The 24,804-nt window shown below is 44.6% G+C and overlaps 1 protein-coding gene across 1 annotated transcript in view; it reads right to left on the reverse strand.

Moving 5' to 3' along the window:
• Positions 1 to 24,804, reverse strand: part of STK10 (serine/threonine kinase 10) — a 162,629-nt gene that overhangs the window by 129,025 nt on the left and 8,800 nt on the right. Inside the window, exon 2 of the mRNA XM_040406382.1 lies at positions 2,190 to 2,354. Within this exon, the coding sequence (XP_040262316.1) occupies positions 2,190 to 2,354 (165 nt within the window). The remainder of the gene's footprint in view (positions 1 to 2,189; positions 2,355 to 24,804) is intronic.

Here is a 24,804-nt window from a genome sequence, read left to right on the forward strand (position 1 = left end):
GGCCTTATAGTGCTGTGTATTCTGCTGTAATGGCCGGGTTCAGCTCCTCTGCCAATCAGGGCCATTAGAGCAGGACTGTCCTGACAGAGCAGAGGCCCACATAACCCGCATAAAACCAAATACTGGAGATCTGCAGGGGTGGTAGAGCCCAACGGCAGGGATCAGGCAAGTACGATTCCCACAGCAGGTCCTGTCACACTGGGGACTCTAGCCGAAAGGACCCCAGGGGGGAATAACCCCTTTAAAGAGATTCTGTCACCAGGTTTCACCCCCTCCAGATAAAAATATGGTTATGTTCAGGGAGCTTTCACGATTCCTAATGTGGTCTTATAAATGTAATCTGTAGGCTCATTTTGCTAAAAAAAAAAACGCTATTACTAACCTGTCATTCAACAAAATAAGGTGCCCAAGGGGATGTAAATGGATCCAAGCTGCCGCCCGCACCCGCCGCCGTTCGTGCCCAGCTCCGCCTTTCCCGACCTCAGCGCCGCCTCATAATCCTTTGTGACGCTTCCGGCTCTCCCTCCCTCCCCCCCCCCTCCTTCTGCTCTAACATCTCGCGCGTGCGCACAGGGCTCTGCCTGATGCGCCCGTGCGGACTTCTCCGTTCGGCTTCATAGAGCGAAGTGCGCATGCGCCGGCACTTCGCTCAACCTCTCGATGACCTGCACAGTGGCAGAGCCCTGTGCGCACGCGCGAGATGTTAGAGCAGAAGGAGGGGGGGGGGGGGGGGGGAGAGTCGGAGGCGTCACACAGGATTATGAGGCGGCGCTGAGGTCGGGAAAGGCGGAGCTGGGCACAAACGGCGGTGGGTGCGGGCGGCAGCTTGGATCCATTTACATCCCCTTGGGCACCTTATTTTGTTGAATGACAGGTTAGTAATAGCGTTTTTTTAGCAAAATGAGCCTACAGATTACATTTATAAGACCACATTAGGAATCGTGAAAGCTCCCTGAACATAACCATATTTTTATCTGGAGGGGGTGAAACCTGGTGACAGAATCCCTTTAAGTTTTGATTTAAATCTGTAAGGAAAAAATAAAAAAATTTAAAAAAATCAGCACGTCTTTGTATAAAACCAAAACGCACATGGGGGAACAGTATGGGCTTTGGTTATATGGTTCAATAATATAGCAGTGTGAATGTGCCCTCACAGCGGCAGTACAATTATCCTTCGATTTCATATCTATGACACATGCTCCAGATACTTACATAACCAAGTTCAACCTTTAGTAAACCAACACACACTGACTAAAATATACACAAGTATATCTACTGCTAGGCAGGGCTGGCGTGTCGCATGTCACACAGTCACACTTTACTCCCATAGGAGTGCCCTTGCTAATTACCTCAGCATCTTTCTGTGTGGAAAACAGGAAGCTCACTGGGGCCCTGTGAAGTGACCCAAAGTGCTTGTGTAAAAAAAGAATATAAAAATGAATACATCTCTGGCAATCAGAGGTTTGTATTTAATCCTATTGTCATGAATATGGGGACTCGTTGGCATCTGATGGAGCTATACAATACAAGAGTTTGGCAAATGGCTGGGTCAATTAAAGAAAGTGACCCATCATTTCGCCAAGGAGACCTGTCACTAGTTTATGTTGCCCTTAGTTAGGACACCATAAAACTGGTGACAGATTCTCTTTAAATGGAAAGTTAGACTAGATACCAACTTGTCATCCGGAGAAACGGATCAGTTATATTTTTTTTCCACTTTACCGGTCTGCGCATGCACAAACCAGAAGGACGGATCCGGCATTGCAGTGATTTTAATTCCGGATCCAGCATTGCAGTATTTTTAATGCCTGATCCGGCACTAATACATTTTAATGTAAATTAATGCCGTATCTGGCATTCCGGCAACTGATCCGGAATTTTGGACGGAGATAATACCGCAGAATGCTGCGGTATTTCCTCAGTCCAAAACACCGTTCAGTGACTGAACTGAAGACATCCTGAACGGATTGCTCTCCATTCAGAATACATGGGGATAAAACTGATCAGTTCTTTTCCGGTATAGAGCCCCTAGGATGGAAAAGAAAAACGCTAGTGTGAAAGTAACCAAAAATGTTACCAATTTTCCGCATGCAATGTCCAATGCAGAAAAGCTCTGTGGATACGCATGTATGCATTGCCAAGGAAAGAGAAGAAATGTTACACTGTGACAAGTGTGTTCTGATACTCACCCAGAGCTTGTTCTCAAAATAATAAGCACCAAGTAGCTTCACAATGTTGGGGTGATTACAGGTGGCGAGGATATCTATCTCAACCATGTAGTCCTCCAACTCTTCTTCATTCTTTGTGTCTATAACTTTGGCAGCAGCCAAGATGCCAGTTTCCTTGTTTTTGGCCTAAAAACATAAGGAAGAAAGAAGAAATTCAATAATGTAAAGTTTTTAAACCAGTTCAATAAATGTATACATTTAAAGGCGTTCTTAAGTCATGTATCTAAAAAAAAAAAAAATATTTATATATATATATATATATATATATATATATATATATATATATATATATATATATATATATATCTTTCAGTCAACCTGTGGACAGAAGACCCTGGGCAGTACTTATCCTTTTCATTACTCCACCAATCCCACGATCCCGGTGGGGTTACGCACTGCTTGACTGGTGTGGTCCTCTTGCTTCCTGTTCATCTACATTATGCAGCTGAACAGGAAAAAAAAGGGGAGCACTTTTGGTCACAAAGTCAGTGGAAGTATTCACAGCCTGTCAGGTGTCATGTGATCCCAGCCAGGACAGCGGAATCAGTGGAACAATACTGCTCAAAGTGTCTTCTGTCCACAGGTTGGCTAAAAGAGACTTTAAGTACAGGCCTCAAAAACCCCTTTAAATAAAATTATTATTACATCAATTCAATATAGAAAAAAAAGCTATTAAAATATAAAATGCATTTAATAATTAATACTGAATTGTTATACTTTCTACAAATTTATTGCATGCACTTTTAACCAGTAGTTCACACATGAAACAAAAGCAGTGATCTATAGAACTGTGCCTAATGAGATTGACAGATATTTCACTCCAATGGAAAGTCCTCATACATCAAATAAAATCATCCTTTAACCTCTTCAGGACACATGACGTACCAGAATCAGGCACCTAGGCCAAATGCGCCCCCCCCCCCCCCCATGTCGGCGATCGCAGAAAACCAATTCAGACCTGCGGTTTTCTGCGTTTCCGGGTTATTCGGGTCTCTGAAGACCCGATAACCCGGAACAGGATGGTGATGGTGGTGTGATTTTACCCCACCAATCACCATCCTGCGATCCTGAGGGGTGATGGTGACATCCCCTCTCAGGATCGCCTCTGATTGGTTGGTGAGCGGGACGGCGGCAGATTCAAATGTTGCAAGCGTTCCTCTCCTCCTCCTTTTGTGTCCCGGAGCCGGAGGAGAGAGGAGCTGCCTGCACGTAGTCGATCTGTGCCAGCATCACCTCATCTGTGCCCCCCAGGACCCGATCTGTGCCCCAGCACCCCCCATCTGAACAGCAGGTACTTAGGGAAAGTATAGGGAAAGGATGGGCTAGGCAGGGAAAATAAAGGGAAAGTTAGTTTGAAAAACTTTGATTGCATCACCCTAAGTTAGGGTGTCTGGGGTCCACAGCTGTGTGACCCTAGACTCCCCAGGGGTGCTGTCGCTTGCCCCCCCCCCCCAACTTTTTTGGGGTGCAGGATTATTTTTTTTTGTGTACGCTGACTGTGGCCGGCACTCTCAGCGTCCGGCCACTGTTAGCGAATCGCACACCCCACCGCTGATCAACGGTTTAGAATTATTTTTTTTGCCCCTTTTTTTTTTTTACACACACGCACACCAAATAAAGATTTACACGCACGCACATACACACGCAGACACACACTCCCCTATGGCCCGCCGGACGTTCTCGGCCGAGGAGGCATACGCCCAGCTTGCCTCAGACTCAGAGTCCCAGTGAGGACGAGGATGACCCCACTTTCCTGTTGTTATCCGCGTCCTCATCATCTAGCGATGATGATGAGCCCCCAAGGCGGCGGAGACGCCACCAGGCGGAGCAAGGGGCCCGCCATGTTAGAGACCCTGTGGCCCACCCTAGTACGAGCAGCTCTGGGGCTCGTACTAGTTTTCCGGCCCACCAGTTAAATCCACCGGAGCACCCTGCCGGTGAACTAGTCTGGTGTAGCCCAGAGCGATACGAGCCCGTGATTCCTGATTTTGTAGGCCAATCAGGAATCCAGATTTCCACAGTGGGCTACACTGAATATGACTGTCATTTTTTCAGTGACCCACTGGTAAATCTGATGGTGGAGCAGACGAACCCAACAGGGTTCGTTGCTCAACACCCGGGCTCCTTTTTGGCCAGGCCCGGTGGCTGGACCCCGGTCAGTGCAGCCTAGATGAGGACATTTTGGGGCCCAGTGCTGCATATGGGCTTGGTCAAGAAACCCAGTGTCAGGCTGTACTGGAGTGGGGACGTCCTCTACCAGACCCCACTTTACAGTACGGCCATGACACGCTCCCGGTTTGAGGCCATCCGGAAATGTCTGCATTATTCAAATAATGCAGCATGTCCCCTCCCCCCGAGGTGATCCTGCCCATGACCGTCTGTATAAGATACGGCCAGTCATCGATCACTTCGGGGCCAAATTCATGGAGGCCTATGTACCTGGAAGGGAGGTCGTGGTTGATGAGTCTCTCATTGCGTTCAAGGGGAGACTCATTTTCCGCCAGTATGTGCCCTCCAAGTGGGCGAGGTATGGCGTGAAGCTATACAAAATTTGTGAGAGTACCTCAGAGTACACTTACAAGTTTTGTGTATACGAGGGGCGAGATTCCCGGATTCAACCCCCAGAATGTCCCCCCACTCTGGGCGTTACCGGGAAACTTGTGTGGGACCTTATGTACCCACTGCTAGATAACGGTTACCACCTTTACGTGGATAACTTTTATACTAGTATCCCCTTGTTCCAGTCCCTTGCCGCTAGATCGCGGCCTCCCTGCCCTCCCCCTCCAGGTACCTATCTCCCCAGGGGTAAGACCCATGCCCTTACCACTGGAAACCTGTTGCTGGTCAGGTACAAGGACAAGAGGGATGTCCTTGTACTGTCCACAATTCATGGTAACGGCATCACCCCTGTCCCTGTGCGAGGTACCGCGGCAACGGTCCTCAAGCCCGATTGTATCGTCGACTACAAACGGTATATGGGAGGAGTTGATCTCTCTGATCAAGTCCTCAAGCCATATAATGCCATGCGCAAAACCCGGGCATGGTACAAAAAAGTTGCGGTCTACTTGGTACAGGTTGCCATGTACAACTCTTTTGTGCTGTCCCGAAGCGCTGGCAACACAGGGACATTCCTTCAGTTCTATGAGGCAGTCCTCAAGGCCCTGATCTTTTCGGACCGGGAAAGAGCAGGCTGGAGTACCTGGCCAACACTTTCCAGGTGTGGTCCCCCATACTGGAAAGAAGGGACGAACCCAAAAAAGGTGCAGAGTGTGTCACAGGAGGGAGATACGGAAGGACACCACTACTCAATGTGACACGAAGCAACCAATAATGCAGAGGCCCAAGGAGTACCACACTTCCATGGAGTACTAAATTTATATCCCAATTTAGCACTGACATCGGATAAAAAAAACTGGTTCTCAGACTGGACACCCCAAAAAAATTGTAAAAACTAAAATAAATTTATTAAAAGTATACAAATTAGGTATCTCAGCGTCGGTAAGAATCTCCTCTATAAAAATACCCCATGACCCAACCCCCAAGATTAACACTGTCCAAAAAAAGAATTTTTTTTGTCACCTTACATAACAAAAAGTTTAATAGCAAGCGATCAAAGAGTCATATAGCCCCCAAAATAGTGCCAATAAAACAGTCCTCTCATCCCGCAGAAAATGAGCCCCCACAAGATAATCGGCAAAAAAATAAAATTACTCTTAAACTAAAACCTAAATAATTGTAAAAAAAAAGTTGTTATTAGGTATCGCCGCGTCCGTAAGAATCTCCTCTATAAAAATAACCCATGACCTAACCGTCCAGATCAACATGGTCAAAAATAAAAACGGTGCTAAAAACCGCTATTTTTGTCCATTTCAATCAGTTTTTTCCGGTAACAAAACAAGGGTTAACAACCAAACAAAAGGTAATATTTATTACCCTGATACTGCAGTTTACAGAAACGCCACATTTGTGGTCGTAAACTGCTGTATCAGTAAAAGGGAGGCCGCAAAAGGAAAGGACCGACATGGTTTCTGGAAGGCCGATTTTGATGGCCTTTTTTATTGACACCATGTCCCTTTTGAAGCCCCCCTAGAGTAAAAACTCCCTAAAAGTGACCCCATCTAAGAAACTACACCCATCAAGGTATTCAAAACTGATTATACAAACTTTATTAACCCTTTAGGTGTTCCTCAACAGTTAATGGCAAATGGAGATGAAATTTCAGAATTTCAATTTTTGCTAACCTTGCCTCACAAGAATGTAATATAGAGCAACCAAAAGTCATATGTACCCTAAAAAGAGTCCCCAAAAAAACGCCACCTTATCCCGTAGTTTCCAAAATGGGGTCACTTTTAGGGAGTTTCTACTCCAGGGGTGCATCAGGGGGGTTGAAACAGGACACGGTGTAAATAAACCGGTCCATAAAAATCAGCTCTACAAAAACCACACGGCGCTGCGTTCCCTCTACGCCCCGCCGTGTGGCCGTACAGTAGTGTACGACCACACATGGGGTGTTTCTGTAAACGGCAGAGTCAGGGCAATAAAGATACAGTCTTGTTTGGCTGTTAACCCTTGATTTGTTAGTGGGGAAAAATGGGTTAAAAGGGAAAATTTGGCAAAAAAATGAAATTCTCAAATTTCATCCCTATTTGCCAATAACTCTTGTGCAACACCTAAAGGGTTAACGACGTATGTAAAATCAGTTTTGAATACCTTGAGGGGTGTAGTTTCTTAGATGGGGTCACTTTTAGGGAGTTTCTACTCTAGGGGTGCATCAGGGGGGCTTCAAATGGGACATGGTGTAAATAATCCAGTCCAGCAAAATCTGCCTTCCAAAAACCATATGGCGCACCTTTCCCTCTACGCCCTACTGTGTGGCCGTACAGTAGTTTACGGCCACATATCGGGTGTTTCTGTAAACGGCAGAGTCAGGGCAATAAAGATACAGTCTTGTTTGGCTGTTAACCCTTGCTTTGTTAGTGGAAAAAATGGGTTAAAATGGAAAGTTTGGCAAAAAAATGAAATTCCAAAATTTCATCCCCATTTTCCAATAACCCTTGTGCAACACCTAAAGAGTTAATGAAGTTTGTAAAATCAGTTTAGAATACCTTGAGGGGTGTAGTTTCTAGAATGGGGTCATTTTTGGGTGGTTTTTTCTATTATGTAAGCCTCGCAAAGTGACTTCAGACCTGTACTGGTCCCTAAAAATTGGGTTTTTGAAAATTTAAGAAAAATTTCAAGATTTGCTTCTAAACTTCTAAGCCTTGTAACATACCCAAAAAATAAAATATCATTCCCAAAATGATCCAAACATGAAGTAGACATATGAGGAATGTAAAGTCATCACAATTTTTGGTGGTATTACTATGTATTACAGAAGTAGAGAAACAAACTTTAAAATTAGCAATTTTTGGTAAATTTGGTATTTTTTTATGGAAAATTTACTTTTTTTACCCAATTTTAGCAGTGTCATGAAGTACAATATGTGACGAAAAAACAATCTCAGAACGGCCTGGGTAAGTAAAAGAGTTTTAAAGTTATCAGCACTTAAAGTGACACTGGTCAGATTTGCAAAAAATGTCCCTAAGGGGTTAAAAATCCAGCACAAACATTTTCATAAGGCACATAAACACACAAAACGATTGGACTATCAATTGGTGGAGGACATCATTGCCAAGTTCTAATTGATAGGGCTAACTAAATGGATAAAGAGTGCCGAGGAGCTGACAAATGAGTAGCATCAGAGATGTGGAGAAAAGGTTTCTTGTCTAATTTAATGCTAACTTTTTGCATCTCCCTTAGAATTAATATGTACTGTATGCTTGATTATAGGTTGGGCCTCTTAACCACTTCCCGCCACGCTAACGCCGAAAGGCGTCATTTCTGCGGCGCTCCCAGGTCACACTAACGCCGATTGGCGTCATCTCGCGTGAGCCGAGATTTCCTGTGAACGCGCGCACACAGGCGCGCGCGCTCACAGGAACGGAAGGTAAGAGAGTGGCTCTCCAGCCTGCCAGCGGCGATCGTTCGCTGGCAGGCTGGAGATGTGATTTTTTTAACCCCTAACAGGTATATTAGACGCTGTTTTGATAACAGCGTCTAATATACCTGCTACCTGGTCCTCTGGTGGTCCCCTTTGTTTGGATCGACCACCAGAGGACACAGGTAGCTCAGTAATATGTTGCACCAAGCACCACTACACTACACCCCCCCCCTGTCACTTATTAACCCCTTATTCACCCTTGATCACCCCTGATCACCCCATATAGACTCCCTGATCACCCCCCTGTCATTGATCACCCCCCTGTCATTGATCACGCCCCTGTAAAGCTCCATTCAGATGTCCGCATGATTTTTACGGATCCACTGATAGATGGATCGGATCCGCAAAACGCATACGGACGTCTGAATGGAGCCTTACAGGGGCGTGATCAATGACTGTGGAGATCACCCCATATAGACTCCCTGATCACCCCCCTGTCATTGATTACCCCCCTGTCATTGATCAACCCCCTGTAAAGCTCCATTCAGATGTCCACATGATTTTTACAGATCCACTGATAGATGGATCGGATCCGCAAAACACATACAGGCGTCTCCCTGGAGCCTTCCAGGGGAGGTGATCACCCCATATAGACTCCCTGATCACCCCCCTGTCATTGATCACCCCCCCCCTGTCAGGCTGCATTCAGATGTCCGTATGATTTTTACGGATCCACGGATACATGGATCGGATCCGCAAAACACATACAGGCGTCTCCCTGGAGCCTTCCAGGGGGGGTGATCACCCCATATAGACTCTCTGATCACCCCCCTGTCATTGATCACCCCCCTGTCATTGATCACCCCTCTGTAAGGCTCCATTCAGACATTTTTTTGGCCCAAGTTAGTGGAGTTATTTTTTTTTTTTCTTACAAAGTCTCATATTCCACTAACTTGTGTCAAAAAATAAAATCTCACATGAACTCACCATACCCCTCACGGAATCCAAATGCGTAAAATTTTTTAGACATTTATATTCCAGACTTCTTCTCACGCTTTAGGGCCCCTAGAATGCCAGGGCAGTATAAATACCCCACATGTGACCCCATTTCGGAAATAAGACACCCCAAGGTATTCCGTGAGGGGCATATTGAGTCCATGAAAGATTGAAATTTTTGTCCCAAGTTAGCGGAAAGGGAGACTTTGTGAGAAAAAAATAAAAAATATCAATTTCCGCTAACTTGTGCCAAAAAAAAAAATTTTCTATGAACTCGCCATGCCCCTCATTGAATACCTTGGGGTGTCTTCTTTCCAAAATGGGGTCACATGTGGGGTATTTATACTGCCCTGGCATTTTAGGGGCCCCAAAGCGTGAGAAGAAGTCTGGTATCCAAATGTCTAAAAATGCCCTCCTAAAAGGAATTTGGGCACCTTTGCGCATCTAGGCTGCAAAAAAGTGTCACACATCTGGTATCGCCGTACTCAGGAGAAGTTGGGGGAATGTGTTTTGGGGTGTCATTTTACATATACCCATGCTGGGTGAGAGAAATATCTTGGTCAAAGGCCAACTTTGTATAAACAAATGGGAAAAGTTGTCTTTTGCCAAGATATTTCTCTCACCCAGCATTGGTATATGTAAAATGACACCCCAAAACACATTCCCCAACTTCTCCTGAATACGGCAATACCACATGTGTGACACTTTTTTGCAGCCTAGGTGGGCAAAGGGGCCCATATTCCAAAGAGCACCTTTAGGATTTCACAGGTCATTTACCTACTTACCACACATTAGGGCCCCTAGAATGCCAGGGCAGTATAACTACCCCACAAGTGACCCCATTTTGGAAAGAAGACATCCCAAGGTATTCGCTGATGGGCATAGTGAGTTCATGGAAGTTTTTCTTTTTTGTCACAAGTTAGTGGAAAATGATGATTTTTTAAAAAAAAAAAATTTCTTACAAAGTCTCATATTCCACTAACTTGTGACAAAAAATAAAAACTTCCATGAACTCACTATGCCCATCAGCGAATACCTTGGGGTGTCTTCTTTCCAAAATGGGGTCACTTGTGGGGTAGTTATACTGCCCTGGCATTCTAGGGGCCCAAATGTGTGGTAAGGAGTTTGAAATCAAATTCTGTAAAAAATGACCAGTGAAATCCGAAAGGTGCTCTTTGGAATATGGGCCCCTTTGCCCACCTAGGCTGCAAAGAAGTGTCACACATCTGGTATCTCCGTATTCAGGAGAAGTTGGGGAATGTGTTTTGGGGTGTCATTTTACATATACCCATGCTGGGTGAGAGAAATATCTTGGCAAAAGACAACTTTTACCATTTTTTTATACAAAGTTGTCTTTTGCCAAGATATTTCTCTCACCCAGCATGGGTATATGTAAAATGACACCCCAAAACACATTCCCCAACTTCTCCTGAATACGGAGATACCAGATGTGTGACACTTTTTTGCAGCCTAGGTGGGCAAAGGGGCCCACATTCCAAAGAGCCCCTTTCGGATTTCACCAGCCATTTTTTACAGAATTTGATTTCAAACTCCTTACCACACATTTGGGCCCCTAGAATGCCAGGGCAGTATAACTACCCCACAAGTGACCCCATTTTGGAAAGAAGACATCCCAAGGTATTCGCTGATGGGCATAGTGAGTTCATGGAAGTTTTTATTTTTTTTCACAAGTTAGTGGAATATGAGACTTTGTAAGAAAAAAAAAAAAAAAAAACATCATTTTCCGCTAAAAAGTTCTATGAACTCACTATGCCCATCAGCGAATACCTTAGGGTGTGTACTTTCCAAAATGGGGTCATTTGTGGGGTGTTTGTACTGTCTGGGCATTGTAGGACCTCAGGAAACATGACAGGTGCTCAGAAAGTCAGAGCTGCTTCAAAAAGCGGAAATTCACATTTTTGTACCATAGTTTGTAAACGCTATAACTTTTACCCAAACATTTTTTTTTTATCAAAGACATGTAGAACAATAAATTTAGAGCAAAATTTATATATGGATGTCGTTTTTTTTTGCAAAATTTTACAACTGAAAGTGAAAAATGTCATTTTTTTGAAAAAAAAATCGTTAAATTTCGATTAATAACAAAAAAAGTTAAAATGTCAGCAGCAATGAAATACCACCAAATGAAAGCTCTATTAGTGAGAAGAAAAGGAGGTAAAATTCATTTGAGTGGTAAGTTGCATGACTGAGCAATAAACCGCTAAAATTGTGGAGTGCCGATTTGTAAAAAAGGACCTGGTCTTTAGGGGGGTATAAACCTGTGGTCCTTAAGTGGTTAAAAGGGGTTGGCCCACACAAGGCATTATAAATAGGCAATAAAATGTCTGATTGCTGGAGACCCTTTTGCTAGAACGCCTAGCAATCACTAGTGAAGAAGTCCCATCTTTGAATGGAGCAGTGGCCACGCATGTATCCTGCCTCGTCTGAGGCTTACAGAAACAGTCAAGTAAAGAGCTGAATCCAAGATCATTTTTCACTCCAAGATCTGCAGCAGAAATGTTAGGCAAGCACTGGAATTTCTGCTGCCGATCTCCACAAGTAATAGCCTCATTCAATGGGGTTAATCCTCTGGCTTTTCCATACTGAAGGCAAGGAACGAAGTAGCATTCTACTTCTTCCCATACATTTCATTACTGCACAAAAATTTTCTGTAGAATGTGAATAGGGTTGTGGACACCGCATTACTATCTAGAGCAGTGGTGCCCAACCATTTTTCGTCTCAGGGCCGCACTAGACATGGTATAAATTTTGCGGGCCAGAACCAGGTAGCTTTGCCAGAAAGAAATGCAAACACTGTGAAGGGGGCACATGTGTGCATTACTACAGCGAAGGGGGCACATGTGTGCATTACTACAGCGAAGGGGGCACATGTGTGCATTACTACAGCGAAGGGGGCACATGTGTGCATTACTACAGCTTTGGGTCCTGATATCCAGCCTGTAAGGAGAGGACCTGCTATCCACTTATGGGCGTCATCATGGTTACAAGCCAGTAACTGGGATACATGCAGGTTATTTTGGGGCAGATCAGAGTGTAACCCTCCCAGGAACCTGTATGTACATGGCGAGGTGCAGTGTGGATACGGGACAGAGGCTATCGTGCCGTTAGCGGCAGCCAGGCTTGCTCCAGTGTAGGGCTGTGTGGCCGAGGCTTTTTTCCACTTACTCTGTACTGCGCTGGGGTCGCTTCCTCGGCGTACACGTAGCGCGGTCAGGATCTGATGGCTCTCGCGTGTGCAGTGTTCCCCGTGGGGAGGGGGTTGGGAGCGTGAGTCGTGGTCCGCCAGCTTTCCTCCCACTGAAGGCAGTAAACCCTCGCTGCTGTGCGTCCGGGCACAGGTGGGCGTAGCTGATCGTGTCAGTACTGGGCTACTGCAGCCGCCCAGGCGTGTCCCCTTCATCTTCCACTATGAGCAAGCTCCATGACTGTGCGGGCCACATGACTCGGCCTCACGGGCCGGATGTGGCCCGCGGGTTGTAGGTTGGGCATCACTGATCTAGAGGATGTGGAATGTCATCAGAATTTAAGCAGATTTCAGATTAGACGTCTGAAAGAACCCTAATGTTTGGTATGATCCATGAGAGAAATATCTTCCATTGTGGAACAAAACTTTAAAATGTTAGTGCCCTACTCCACAGTAAATACACTTAACATTCGATCATCTAGGAAATGGCAATCTTTTGAACGGTGCATGGTTGTAGAGCTCCAGATGGTGACTAAAATGGTTGCGAAAAAAATAAATCATTTCATTTTTGATATTCTTATTCATTTTGGCCTACAGCACTGCCGCATAGACAGAGAAACCTGTCATCCACTTTATGCTGCCCTCACAGAGCAGCATTGGGAAGTGACAAGTGGTCTGTCACTTATCTGTTATTGTAAAGGGGTTATGGAGATTACTCATGAGCTCCTGCTCCCCCTGCCACTTACTGTTTCTTCTATGGAAGTGCTGCCTGCAGCCACCACTAGAGGGGGACAAAGGAGCTTAATGAATACAGTCTTATTATTGTTCTCAATATAAAACAAACAAGTACGCTGCTCTGCTCCTTTTAGTGTCAGCTGCAGGTAACCAGAATCTAGGGCACAAAGGGGGAGATCTATCACAGAGTTGCGTTCTACGCCAGTCTATGATATCCCCTGTGCTGAGGGAGGATGCACCTAATTTATGACGAGGCGCATCCCTTGTCATAAATTAGGTGCATGTTTGGGCAGCCTATATGCCAGAATAAAATCTACGGCAACTCAAAATGGCCATAGATGTCCGTCATAAATGTGTTACGCCTGCTGGCTCCAACCCTCTCTCCCCCCCCCCCCCCCCCCCCCCCCCCTCACCACACTCCCTTTTCAGAAAGTAGTAAGGCCTCTTTCACACGGGAGTCATGTTTTTGGCCCGGATGAGATGCGGGTGCGTTGCGGGAAAATGCACAATTTTTCAGCGCTAGTGCAAAACATTGTAATGCGTTTTGCACGCGCGTGAGAAAATTCGGCATGTTTGGTACCCAGACCCGAACCTCTTCACAGAAGTTCGGGTTTGGGTTAGGTGTTGTGTAGATTTTATTATTTTCCCTTATAACATGGTTATAAGGTAAAATAATAGCATTCTTAATACAGAATGCATAGCACAATAGGGCTGGAGGGGTTAAAAAATATATATAATATTTAACTCACCTTAATCCACTTGCTCGCGCAGCCCGGCTTCTCTTCTGTCTTCATCTTTGCGGTGCACAGGAAAAGGACCTGTGGTGATGTCACTGCGCTCATCACATGGCCCGTCACATGATCCAGCACCATGGCAAAAGATCATGTGACGGACCATGTGATGACCGGAGTGACGTCACCACAGGTCCTTTTCCTACTGCACAGCAAAGATGAAGACAGAAAAGATGCCGGCTGCGCGAACAAGTAGATTAAGGCGAGTTAGAATTTTTTTTTATTTTTTTTTAACCCCTCCAGCCCTATTGTACTATGCATTCTGTATTAAGAATGCTATTATTTTCCCTTATAATCATGTTATAAAGGGAAAATAATAATGATCGGGTCCCCATCCCGATCGTCTCCTAGCAACCGTGCGTGAAAATCACACCACATCCACACTTGTTTGCGGATGCTCGTGATTTTTACGCAGACCCATTTACTTCTATGGGGCCTGCGTTGCATAGAAACGCACAAAGGGAAGCATGCTGCGACTTTCACGCAACGCACCAGTGATGCGTGAAAATCACCGCTCATGTGCACAGCCCCATTGAAGTGAATGGGTCCGGATTCAGTGCGGGTGCAATGCGTTCAACTCACGCATTGCACCCGCGCGGAAAACTCGCCAGTGTGAAAGGGGCCTAAGGGTGTTTGAGGATGTTTGATGATAAGTCTCAGAGGTAGGACCCCCACAATCTAATAATTATATCCTGCAGACTGCTGTGAAATTGAAATCACTGGAATACTGCTCAAACATCAGAAATGAATGCACACCACCAAGAGAAAAGAAAGCAGCCACATCTATACTGTACCATTTAGGGAGGGCACATGTGCAGTTTAACTTCAAATAACGTGTGAGAACTAAAAGACGACTAAATACAGAATGAAAGCACCTATTAATTAAGGCTGCAGATCAAAAAGCAATCAACTGATTCAAGATCCAACAAAATACTTAAAGGACTTCCAGATTTCCTTGTACTACTATGACTGTGCACATTAATCATCTAGCTTACAATTGTGGGGTGTGCCTGCAAGTCCGTACATGACCCGAGACAGTTAATAGAAGGTTGTGGAGTTCTGCAGGGCTTATCATTACATCAATGTGACATGGAGAGCCTACTTCATATAAGGAGGAAAAGCACATGATATGAGTGTACAGTCAAACGTTACTAAAACAACTGCACAGACATATACTATTTAGCATCAATTAGGCTTTGCTTGATGGCTGCTCCATTCAGACTTCTCAATGTGGTCATGCAGTGGATTGTGGGACACCCGACACCCATTCTCTGTGTTGTTCTTAGCAGTGGGGCCCCCGATGATCAGACACATCACCTATCCTTGGAAATACTACTTTATTTTATTTTTTATTTATACTAAAAAGTATAGGATAAAAATAAAAAATAAAAAAAGAAAGAAACCAAGCTGCTTCAGTGTAAGGCTACTTTCACACTAGCGTTCGGAGCGGATCCGTCTGATGTTTCATCAGACGGATCCGCTCCGATAATGCAGGCGTTCGCATCCGTTCTGCATTAAAACTTAGAAAATTTTCTAAGTGTGAAAGTTGTCTGAGCAGATCCGTTCAGACTTTACATTGAAAGTCAATGGGGAACGGATCCGCTTGAAGATTGAGCCATATAGTGTCATCTTCAAGCGGATCCGTCCCCATTGACTTACATTGCAAGCAGCGTTCAGAACGCAAGCAGCGTTCAGGTGTCCGCTCACGGAGCGGAGCGGAGGCTGAACGCTGGCAGGCGGATGCATTCTCAGTGGATCCGCCTCCACTGAGAATGCATTGGGGCCAGACGGATGCGTTCGGGGCCGCTCGTGAGCCCCTTCAAACGGTGCGCACGAGCGGACACCCGAACGCTAGTGTGAAAGTAGCCTAAAGCCATGCGGTAGAGGGGAGGCACAAGAAATATTGGGGAATATTTAAAAAAATAAAAATAAAAATAACATAAAATACGCCAGGAGCTTTACAGATGTATGCAGCAAACAAAAATTGTAAGCAGAACGCAGAGGTAGCCTAAGGCTACATTCACACGTCAGTATTTTACTATATCCCGATTTTCGGTCCGTTTTTTGTGGATCCGTTGTTCCTGAAAATGTTTCCGTATGTCATCCGTTTTTTGCGGATCCACAAAAAACGGAAACATGTATAAATTTCAATAAGCAAATAAAGTTGTTTGGATTTCTTTGAAAAAAAAATAAAAATAATTTAAATGTAATTTCCAGGAACGGAATCCGCATAAAACGGATGACATACGTAATGACATCCGAATGTCTTCCGTTTTTTGCGGATCCATTGACTTTCTATTGTACCAGGATCCGAATTTTGCGGAAAAGAATAGGACATGTTTTATATTTAAATGGACATGCGGAACGGAACAACGGAAACGCTGTCCGATTTTTTTCCAGGACCAATTGAAAATGAATGGGTCCAGATCTGGTCCAGATCTGTTCCGCAAAAAACAGAACAGATCAGGAAAAAAAAAACGGACGTGTGAATGGACCCTTACTGACAGGACAAACTGCTCACAAAACCATAGGCGCTGACTTAGCACAGGTGTGCGCTACATCCGTCTTAATGGGCCACAGGAGACATTTAAAAGGGCTTTTCAAGATTATTTATTTTAAACAGATGACCTATCCTCTGCATAGGTCATCAGTATCTGATCTGTGGGGGTCTGACACCCAGGACTCCCTCTGATCAGCTGGTTCATTGGTCACATGGCCTAAGTGCACCTCAGCCCCATAGAAGTGAATGGAGCTGAGCTGCGATACCAAGTACAGCTGCTATACAATGTACGGCGCCAGTGCCTTCTCAAACAGCTGATCAGCGCAGGTCCCGGGCGTTGAACCCCCACAGATCAGATACTGATGACCTATCCCCTGGATAGGTCATCAGTATAAAAGTCTTAGAAAACCCTTTAATATGTGACAAGATGCAGGCCTAGTCATAAATGAAATGCTTCCTCCAGCAGTCAGTGGGCCAGGATGAAACCTACTCAAGCATGTAGCTGGCGCAGATTTCAGTTATCATATATGCCAGTTCCTGGCATAAATGATTACTGTGCCAAGGCTGATGTCCCTGTTCATGGCACACCCCCTTTTTGTAAGCTGGCAAGGCAGGCATAAAAATAAAATAAAAAGGCAGTTGTGACTAGATTTAGTTACAATTACATTTAAAAAGTCGTAAGACCGGGTTTTGCAACTTTTTTTTTTTTTTTTAACACCAAAACATTTGCAGAGGCAGACGGTAAGTCTCCCCCATAGTGCTCTGAACTAATGGCATATTATTCTGTACCTTCAGTTAAATCACAGACCCTGCAATGACACAAAGAGTACCAATGACAGAAGTCAACGTCACACTGGTAAAGCCATAATCATAAGGGACCTGGGAAATAACCTGTTACGCAAGTTATAAAAGCAGAAGTTCAAAACGGAAAGAATAAAGACCGGGCAAACCCTTGCTTCATTTTTTAGAAAGTCCCAGCTTCCCAAGTAAACTGGACTGCTAGTAAGAGTGTATATACATACTTGTTCAGAAAAATAAATCCTGACATTATTGGTATACAGACCTAGATTAAATATCCAATAATTTAAATAAAGGTACACTTAAAGGGAACCTGTCAGCATGAAAATACAATGTAAGCTACCAGCAGCATGTTATGGAGCAGGAGGAGCTGAGCAGATTGATTGAGTTATAGGAAGATATTTAGTAACACTTGTCATTTATTCATTTCAATTCCTGCTCATTCTGGGCTTTGAAGTCAAGGAGGCGGTACTATCAGTGATTGACAGCTATCTCTGTATACACAGTCAGTCAAGGAGGCGGTCCTATCAGTGACTGACAGCTATCTCTGTATACACAGTCAGTCAAGGAGGCGGTCCTATCAGTGACTGACAGCTATCTCTGTATACACAGTCAGTCAAGGAGGCAGTCCTATCAGTGACTGACAGCTATCTCTGTATACACAGTCAGTCAAGGAGGCGGTCCTATCAGTGATTGACAGCTATCTCTGTATACACAGTCAGTCAAGGAGGCGGTCCTATCAGTGATTGACAGCTATCTCTGTATACACAGTCAGTCAAGGTGGCAGTCCTATCAGTGATTGACAGCTATCTCTGTATACACAGTCAGTCAAGGAGGCAGTCCTATCAGTGACTGACAGCTATCTCTGTATACACAGTCAGTCAAGGAGGCGGTCCTATCAGTGATTGAGAGCTCTCTTTATATACACAGTCAGTCAAGGAGGCAGTCCTATCAGTGACTGACAGCAATCTCTGTATACACAGTCAGTCATGGAGGCGGTCCTATCAGTGACTGACAGCTATCTCTGTATACACAGTCAGTCAAGGAGGCAGTCCTATCAGTGATTGAGAGCTATCTCTGTATACACAGTCAGTCAAGGAGGCAGTCCTATCAGTGACTGACAGCAATCTCTGTATACACAGTCAGTCAAGGAGGCAGTCCTATCAGTGACTGACAGCAATCTCTGTATACACAGTCAGTCAAGGAGGCAGTCCTATCAGTGACTGACAGCAATCTCTGTATACACAGTCAGTCAAGGAGGCAGTCCTATCAGTGATTGACAGCTATCTCTGTATACACAGTCAGTCAAGGAGGCAGTCCTATCAGTGACTGACAGCAATCTCTGTATACACAGTCAGTCAAGGAGGCGGTCCTATCAGTGATTGAGAGCTATCTCTGTATACACAGTCAGTCAAGGAGGCGGTCCTATCAGTGACTGACAGCTATCTCTGTATACACAGTCAGTCAAGGAGGCGGTCCTATCAGTGATTGACAGCTATCTCTGTATACACAGTCAGTCAAGGAGGCGGTCCTATCAGTGACTGACAGCTATCTCTGTATACACAGTCAGTCAAGGAGGCGGTCCTATCAGTGATTGACAGCTCTCTTTATATACACAGTCATAGAGGGAATGAATGAAATACAAGGTTATACAGTGGGGCAAAAAAGTATTTAGTCAGCCACCAATTGTGCAAGTTCTCCCACTTAAAAAGATGCGAGAGGTCTGTAATTTTCATCATAGGTATACCTCAACTATGAGAGACAGAATGAGAAAAAAAAAAACAACCTGAAAATCACATTGTCTGATTTTCAAAGAATTTATTTGCAAATTATAGTGGAAAATAAGTATTTGGTCAATAACAAAAGTTCATCTCAATACTTTGTTATATACCCTTTGTTGGCAATGACAGAGGTCAAACATTTTCTGTAAGTCTTCACAAGGTTCTCACACACTGTTGCTGGTATTTTGGCCCATTCCTCCATGCAGATCTCCTCTAGAGCAGTGATGTTTTGGGGCTGTCGTTGGGCAACACAGACTTTCAACTCCCTCCAAAGGTTTACTATGGGGTGGAGATCTGGAGACTGGCTAGACCACTCCAGGACCTTGAAATGCTTCCTACAAAGCCACTCCTTCGTTGCCCGGGCGGTGTGTTTGAGATCATTGTCATGCTGAAAGACCCAGCCACGTTTCAAATCAATGCCCTTCCTGATGGAAGGAGGTTTTCACTCAAAATCTCACGATACATGGCCCCATTCATGCTTTCCTTTAGCGTCCATTCACACGTCCACAATTTCGTTCCGCATTTTGCGGAACAGAATTGCGGACCCATTCATTTCTATGGGGCAGCATATTGCAGACAAGAATAGGCATATTCTATTAGTGCCGGCAATGTGCGGTCCAACGCACATTGCCGATGTCCGTGTTTTGCGGATCCGCAAAACACACACGGATGTGTGAATGGACCCTTACACGGATCCGCAAAACACACACGGATGTGTGAATGGACCCTTACACGGATCCGCAAAAGACACACGGATGTGTGAATGGACCCTTACACGGATCAGTCGTCCTGGTCCCTTTGCAGAAAAACAGCCCCAAAGCATGATGTTTCCACCCCCATGCTTCGCAGTAGATATGGTGTTCTTTGGATGCAACTCAGCATTCTTTCTCCTCCAAACACTAAAAGTTTAGTTTTTGCCAAAATCTTCTACTTTGGTTTTATCTGACCATATGACATTCTCCCAGTACTCTTCCGGATCATCCAAATGCTCTCTCGCGAACTTCAGACGGGCTCGGACATGTACTGGCTTAAGCAGGGGGACACGTCTGGCACTGCAGGATTTGAGTCCCTGGCGGCGTAGTGTGTTACTGATGGTAGCCTTTGTTACTTTGGTCCCAGCTCTCTGCAGGTCATTCACTAGGTCCCCCTGTGTGGTTCTGGGATTTGTGCTTACTGTTCTTGTGATCATTTTGACTCCACGGGGTGAGATCTTGTGTGGAGCCCCAGATCGAGGGAGATTATCAGTGTTCTTGTATGTCTTCCATTTTCTAATAATTGCTCCCACAGTTGATTTCTTCACACAAAGATGCTTGCCTATTGCAGATTCAGTATTCCCAGCCTGGTGCAGGTCTACAATTTTGTTTCTGGTGTCCTTAGGCAGCTCTTTGGTCTTGGCCATAGTGGACTTTGGAGTGTGACTGTTGTGGACAGATGTCTTTTATACTGATAATAAGTTCAAACAGGTGCCATTAATATAGGTAATAAGTGGAGGACAGAGAAGCCCCTTAAAGAAGAAGTTACAGGTCTGTGAGAGACAGAAATCTTGCTTGTTTGTAGGTGACCAAATACTTATTTTACCGAGGAATTTACCAATTAATTTTTTAGAAATCCTACAATGTGATTTCCTGTAGTCTTTCCCCCCATTCTGTCTCTCATAGTTGAAGTGTACCTATGATGAAAATGACAGGCCTCTCTTATCTTTTTAAGTGGGAGAACTTGCACAATTGGTGGCTGACTAAATACTTTTTTGCCCCACTGTATAGGTTTGTGGGAATATCAATCTGCTCAGCTCCTCCTGCTCTATAACATGGTGCCTTCTAAATTAACTGGCATTTTCATGGGGACAGGTTCCTTTTAATAGTACTGCCAGTCTTGGGTCAGCAAAAATGGCATAGCTCTTAATGTTCGCCATATTCAGAAAAGTTTCAGAAGAGGCCCATACAGACTTACTCAACAGCAGCAAAGCCTAGTCACAACCCTGATATGACCGTGCCAAGTGGTCGTATTCCAACAAACACTGATGGAAAATATTGACCATGTACAACAAAAATGGGGACCACCGTTTTCCTGTACAGCTATGGACAGTCTTAAATGGAAGGACAACTGTGCATAGAAGGCACACTTAGGCCAGAAGGGAAATGGACACATGAGGGAACAACTAGGTGGACATACAGTACAGCCCCTACACAATCCCCATCTTGGATCTTGACAACATAGGTGAGAGATTTATTACGTTGTGTACGCCGGACTTAATTTGTCTTGTGCGGGCGTGAGATGTAGCAAATTGTCGCACCTCCTGCTGTCCGTGCACCAGACTGAAATGTAGAGGTGTAAATGAGCTCTAACGTACGGCAGTTTTCTGTTGCACGTGTAGTTAAACCATGCAGGCCGCAAAGCTCCCACCACTGCTCACCTCTACCCATCTACTTTTTATTAAAGTGGCAAGGGTTACAAAGTTTGTTGCAAAAATGGCACTCTTGGCAAAATTTGAGACTTCTGTATGCCAAAAAACTGACACATTGCCTTGTAATCCAAAGAGGTAGGTGTTTAAAAACATTAGTACAGCTAAACATAGCAATCAGCACACAGAGGTCCCAGTGGACAGCCTTCTTCTCAGAAGATCACGAGAGGTTGGAGCAATTACTGTAAACATGTTAAAACAGAAATAAACAGCCCTATTGTATTCCTATACTGCTTCCACCAGCGTGTGCAGGGACTGGGAACTGAAAGTGACCCTGGGAAAAAAAATAATAATACAAAAAATAAATAAAAAGGGGCCAAATGTTGTAGGTGGGTCCAAAGAGAAAGAAGGTCGGGCAACACAAGTAGTCAGGACAACAGAAGTAGGCAGGGCCAGGAATACCGTATTGCAGCATAAAATACCGCCCCTGCTGCAGTATTCAACTGTATCACTGTCCTAAAGACAACCACACAGTTGAATTCAGGAGGGGCCAGGAACATAAGTACCTGATGCTCCCAACATTAATTAAGGATGAGAGCATCCGACCATTATGTACCCAGCGGCCATACAGAGGGCTCACTGAGCATTGGCCCACTGGGAAATTTCCCTGCATGGTCTATGGCCAGTCCTCATCTGTATGTGTGTGGGAAGGGAGGTATACTGCCACAATCAGGAAACACCGTGGAATCAGCCATTAAACGTTTTAATAGTAGGCAATGTGATCCTATATGATTATCCTGAAAAAGTATTGCACCTGCAGATGTAAAGTTGTAATGTCCCGCATTAAAGGGGTACACCCCAACTCATTTTTAACAACCGCCCTGTTTAAAACATGAACTAAGCTGTGTGCCAATTTTTGATTGCAGGTTAGGTAATCACAGGGTTTTTCTTTCTTGAAGACCACTCCCTAAATGTATGGCACTTCGGCAATGACATCCCATACACGAGAGCTGGATGTAGTAATCCATTTACAGCATGCATGAGGTATAGAGCACAGAGGGAGAATCAGCTGAAGACAAGACAATGGTGGGTGACAGGAACAGTAAAGAAGACATTTGAACATCTATTTGTGTCTGAAAACCCTTTAATATCATGGGAAACCTAATGAGGTCAGCTAGGGTTAGAGGCAAAAGGTCACCATACCCTGAACTCCCATTACTCATATACTGTGATAGGATTAGATACCACAGGAGAAATTCATCAAGTCACTACATATAAAGTTCTCTGCAGACAACTGCCTGGTGACCAGTTTCTATGTCAATACGCCAAGAGCAGGGCTATGACCGAGAGACGAGGACAACACTCCTTTCACATGCCAAGAATGAAACGCTACATTTCATGAGCTTATATATTAACCCAAGCTATGGCAAGAACCCTTGGCTGCAGAAAAAGAAAATAATTGCAGATGAATAAGACATTAGATACAATTCAATCAGGGGCAGCAGAGTTAGGGGTAGTAGTCCCGGGGTTTTAGTTGCAAAGTTAGGGGTAGTAGTCCCGGGGTTTCAGTTGCGACTTAGGCTAGCTTTATCAACACAAACAGCCATGTCTCAGAAGTGTGATAAGAAGTTACATTTGGGTGTGCACAGGATGTAGCTCTGAGTCAACTCCGTTCAAGACGTTTCAGTTGCAACAACCATGCCATGAAAAGTGCTGAGTAAAACTGCTAGCACAAGCTTTGCCAAATGTGCCCGAGACCCTCAAAACACCCACCCGTATTCTGTTTGATGGCAATGGTGTGGAATCTAATGTCCCAGCTGCCTCTCCTAATAATACAATGGGGTGCTGCCACATTTCAGGTTTTGAATACGTTTTGGAAGCCAAAATGAGGGGTAGATCATAAAAGGAGAGAAAGTAAAGAACAGACACTACTTTTCTTTTTCAATCCATTCCTGGTTTCGGCTTTAAAAATTGAACCGAAAAACCTGAACGTGTGGCAGCACCCTTAGGCCCCTTGCAGAGGAGCGTGAGCGGATTAGGTCCGGATGCGTTCAGTGAAAAATTTGCGATTTTGCATGCAAGTTCATTCAGTTTTGTCTGCGATTGCGTTCAGTTTTTATCGCGCAGGTGCAATGCGATTTTATGCGTTTTGCGCGCGCATGATAAAAAAAATAAATAATGAAGGTTTACAAACAATATCTCTTAGCAACCATCCGTGAAAAACACATTGCATCCACCCTTGGTTGCAGATGCAATGCGATTTTCACGCAGCTCCGTTCACTTCCATGGGGCCAGCGTTGCGTGAAAAAACGCTGAATATAGAACATGCTGCGATTTTCACGCAACGCACAAGTGATGCGTGAAAACAAATGCTCATATACACAGACACATTGAAATAAATGGGTCAGGATTCAGTGCGGGCGCATCACGCATTGCACCTGCGCGTAAAACTTGCTCGTGTGAAAGGGGCTTTAGAGAGCTCACTTGTTGAAGGGGTTTTCTGGGATCAGCTGTTCTTCAGGAGCTACAAAGTGGAAGGAGGGAAACCAGTCCCAGCCACTAAACCAGTGGACAGAGCTTTGTGGTTCCAGCATCAGAGCAAAACATCTGATCGGTGGGTGTCCCAGGTGTTGGACACCCACCAATCTAAAAAAAGTCCTGGAAAGCCCCTTTAAAGGCAAGTGTCAGGCAGCTATATTAAAGACAGTCTATCCGCATACCTACATAGGACATGGCTTTGGCAATAACCGGTGACAACTGTCTCCAAGGGTCTCGGGCCATGTTCTGTGAGACACGGGCCAAAGGAGAGCTTGACCTAAGTTTCTCTGCACAGTACCTCGGAGCTGTGAAGTGCACCATCTATGTGTCCATGTGTAGTCCACTGATAGCACACAGACAAATACTGCCATCTGAATCAGGCCTAACAGTCATTCTGCTGATAGACGCCAAATTATACTTCATAGAAATCACTGATACACAAGTTCAGGTTCTTGGCAAGTATTCATTGTATTGATGACCCAAAGCTCATAACATGAACTAGGAATAATCCATGCCTAAATCCTCATCAAATCCTGACCATGTAACAGCAAAACTGAGATACTCAGGATAAAAGTAAAGAGAAAGAAAAATCACCAAATGGCGCCAACCGCTAATAACATGCAGTAAATGCTATGGTGTAAAGTATCCCAAAATACGGGAAAAAAACGCTGTCAGATATATTAATAAAAAAACCCTATGGGGTCACGAGGAGCAATTGGTATAAAAGAATATAGAGTAAAAGGTGATTAACACCGAAACTCACTTCACCAGGGAGGGGTGTAATGGGATAAAGCTCAAGACACCCAATACAACCGCCTCCCTCGCCTGGTTCGTATGTAGAGTAGTAGGAA

This window comes from Bufo bufo, chromosome 1 (genome assembly GCF_905171765.1).
Source record: "Bufo bufo chromosome 1, aBufBuf1.1, whole genome shotgun sequence".
Classification (NCBI taxonomy): Eukaryota; Metazoa; Chordata; class Amphibia; order Anura; family Bufonidae; genus Bufo; species Bufo bufo.